This window comes from Gracilinanus agilis, chromosome 5 (assembly GCF_016433145.1).
Source record: "Gracilinanus agilis isolate LMUSP501 chromosome 5, AgileGrace, whole genome shotgun sequence".
NCBI lineage: Eukaryota > Metazoa > Chordata > Mammalia > Didelphimorphia > Didelphidae > Gracilinanus > Gracilinanus agilis.
Window position 1 is genome coordinate 93,447,148 of NC_058134.1, and position 3,825 is coordinate 93,450,972.

General features: G+C 44.3%; 1 protein-coding gene across 1 annotated transcript in view; it reads right to left on the reverse strand.

Annotated features, from left to right (window-relative positions):
* The window catches only part of DPP6 (dipeptidyl peptidase like 6), a 993,205-nt gene extending 989,941 nt beyond the window's left edge, over nucleotides 1-3,264 (reverse strand). The window contains exon 1 of the mRNA XM_044677974.1: nucleotides 3,004-3,264. Coding sequence (XP_044533909.1) covers nucleotides 3,004-3,231 — 228 coding nt within the window. The 5' untranslated portion in view covers nucleotides 3,232-3,264. The remainder of the gene's footprint in view (nucleotides 1-3,003) is intronic.
* Nucleotides 3,265-3,825: the final 561 nt, after the last annotated feature.

The following is a 3,825-nucleotide window of genomic DNA, read 5'->3' on the forward strand; positions in this document are numbered from 1 at the left end:
ATATATATATATATATATATATATATATACCCCAGAGAAACACTTGTCACATGTTACACATGTTAAAATTGGGATGCATAAATGTCTATCATTTCCCTAGCTTCATTTTAAAATCCAACAATTTCTTGGTACTCTTTCAGAGCACCTCTTTTTTTAGCTGTGAATCACTTTGCTGATACTAAATGAAAAGGGACATTAAGGCAGAAAATAATTAAGGTCCAGAAAAGTATATATCACCATGTTATGTTTGTGAAAGGGTAAGAGTTTATTTTATGAGTTCAGATTTTTAAGTTTCTTCAAAAATAAAAAAAAATCATTACTTTGCTCCCCCCCTTTAATTAAATCCTAACCTTAGGGACTGGAACGAATCCTTGGAGAAATGTATGTAATGCTTTTGAAGAGATAAATTGGATCTATCCATCTCTAACAGCCTGTTGTGCTACATTTAACTTGGAGGCAGAGACATAGTTGAGAGGGAAATGCTCTGGGGCATTAGCCTCACTGTAAAGTGGGAAAAGAATCTGAATTACTCTCTGGGTTGCATCCACTGCATGCATTGTATGTATGGTATGTATTGGTCATAGGTATTAGACATTTGTAGGTATAGACTTATAATGGTGTAAACACACTTAAGTGACCAATAAATGCACATGATCTTCACATTTCTTTGAGAAAAAAATTGCCAACTGCAGGAGCTTATGTTCTTAATGACTAAGTTAAGGGGGGTATTTTAGAACCACGTCAGCAGAAATCATTTTCTATGTTCGATGCCCTTGTTTCTTAGTCACCGCTTTTGATGATCTGAGAAATAGTTCCAGACATCTGTGTTATTTAAAAGCAGGGAATATATCCTCCAAGCTGTTTTTTTTTTTTTTTTTTTAAATCAGAAGAAAAGAAAATCAGGGTTGAGAAAATGTCTGATATAAAATCCAGAATCTCATGCCTTTGCTTTGTCCTAGCGACACCTAGAGTCTATAAGGGTGAAATTTCACAAAGGCTCCTTCTTTCTTGGTGCCTGTCACACGTTCCTGGCTCTGGCAATATAGTTCCAGATTTAAGCCAGACTGAAGAAAACGAGCGTCTACGGAGAAATCTGTCTGCATTGCAGCTCAGTTACCTCCTCCCCTTCTACCTCCCCATCCCAGCCAAACAGCCGTTATCTTTAATCCCTTACTTTCTCCACCCACTACTCCCTCACCCCTTTCTTCAAGGGCAGTTAGCCAGCGACCCAAATGACTAAGAACTCGTTCACATCCCTCAGGACGCTGCTAGCCAGGGGGAGAGACGTCTCTTTTAATGAAGGGCTATGGGAAATGATCCAAAAGAGAATTCTTATGCAAGATTGGAGCTTATATTATGTACGTATATATATATATATATTTCTCATACATATAAAATAATATTTTTGAATGCTCACACTTGGACCTCAAACAAGAACAACAACAACAATAACAACACTACTTCAACCTTCCTTGAAGAGAATTACCTTAACTTTTTAAGCACCAAGCAAAACCCAGACCTCTAGAAGTGTCTTAAAGGGGCCCACTTTTCAAGAACTATCTAGGCCCTGTTGTGAGGGCCCCCAGTAAACTACCACGAATGGACACTTAAAACGAGACCAATTGCAATGCTAAACCTGAAACTTCTGGTAGCAGGAAGTGCTTTGGTTGTCTCTATAGGGAATCTGGAGGGTGATAGTATGACTTTGGGGAGATTAGCTTAGGGGCTTTCTGTGTAATTCTGTGATCTCTGGCCAACATAAAGGTACAGGATGGGAGAGAAAGAAAAAATACGCACAGATAACATAATGCAACACCTCACACTGAAAAAATATAGCTTGAGTTGTTCCACAGTCTTAGCTGACCCGCAGCTGGACTAGCATGTTTGATGGATTCTCTGGACTATCTTTTTCCTCCCCAAATAAAAGAAGAATCAGAAAAAAAGATGCATGCCGTTCCTCCTTCTCCTCCTCCTCCTCCTCCCTCGGAAGCACAAACACCCCCTCCCTCCAACTCCATCACACACACCCCATCAAAGCACTGGAAGGGATCGATGCAAGGTGGTTTAACTCTTCAAATCTATCAAACCCAGCAGCAGGGACAGCAGCAAGTGCCCTGCGTGAGTCATTCGTTACTAAGGCAATATGCAAATCCAACCTTTGAAACCGCGGAAACGTGCAAGAGGAGAAGTTTTCACTTAATACTGTCTAATATTGAGTTGTCGGTCCAAGGCAAAGAAAGGGAATGAGTAACAGAGGTAAAAGCTATCTGCAGAGCGCTCGTCGAGCTCTGGGACATCAGATGGGGCAAGAGTGGTTAGAACCTTGTGGTCCCGAGAATAATAAACACTGGTCACTTAAAAATAATAATAAAATAAAGCAAAACTTCTAGACACCAGCATCATCTGAAAGAAGTGAGTAGGAGAATGGGATATTGTGTTCAAGGAGTAAAATGGGTACGAGGGAGAGGGGAACAGAGGAAGAAGGCGGAAAAATCAGAGTCCACGACTTTATTATCTGTGAGATAAAAAAAGGGAGGAAACACACACACACACACACACACACACACACACACACACACACACGCCAAACTTAAACGCAGAGACAGAGCCGTGGCCTCCCTCCAAAGGGCTATACTGATACAGTTTAAAGAAAAACAAACAAAATAAACCTAGTAACTCATCCCAGGGCTCATGAGAGTGCCGGAAAAGCAAACACATATTACCCAAACTCCTGGCCGATGTCACTGCCAGGGACCCATTGCCTGGGAAGGGGATGACCGATATTCAGTACAAGGATGACATTTGTGGGAGCTCCGGGGAGGGGAAGAGGGAGGAGGGAGAGGGAGAAGGAAGGAAGGGGGGAGGGAAGGAGGAAGGAGAGAAGGTTGGTTTAAAGATTATCAAGAAGGTACTCCCAGAAAACGTATATCGTAAGCTAGCTTTTCAAAAGCCACCGCCACCACCACCACCGCCACAGTCACCAACAAAGAAAGATAGTCTTACATCTTCCTCTTCACAGTCATTCCGGGGCTGGTACTGGAACCGCGGCCGGCCGCCTGCGCCATGGTCTTGGGGTGCCGGCGGCACTGGGGGCCGGGGGTTTTTACCCGCAGCCCCACTGTTCTCTTCCTCAGTGCCCTGGCCACCTAGAAGATGACTTGCCTCCGGGGGGATCGGGAAAGACCGAGAGGTGTTGATCTTGCCTGTGAATCTCTGGTAGAGCGAAGCCATCAGTCAATCGCTCTATAGCTTTTTCTTTTTTGTTTTTTCTTGTCTTTCTCTCTGACTACCTCCCTCCCCCCTCCCCCCACCCCCCAGGAAAAAGAAAAATCAGGAGGCTGTTGCTGCTCCCTACAGCATTCCACACTGAAGTCACCGCTGGGCTTCTCTCTCTCTCTCTCTCTCTCTCTCTCTCTCTCTCTCTCTCTCTCTCTCTCTCTCAGCACATCTAAACAAGGAGGGGGGGGGGTTGCTGATGGATATGTGTTTGTTTTTTTTTCCTCTTCCTATCCCGTTGCAAGTGCCCTAATCAAAGGGGAGGGGGCAGAATAAGGGAGGGAAAATGCCCGAGATCCAAGAAATTTGGCACCATCTAGAGACCAGAAAACATCCAAAGCCAGTCTTCACCCTCTTCCTCCTCCTTTTAGGTCCCCCACAACCTCTCCCCGTGGAGTCTGCCTTGACTTCCTTCCCCTACTTCTCACACCCTTTCTAATCCTTTCTTCTCCCCCAAGCCCTCCCTGAAAATCTCCCTTACCACCCCCCACCCCCCCAATCTCTGCTGGGATAATGGCGCCTGGTGGCTTGGGATTCAGTAAGAGAAGC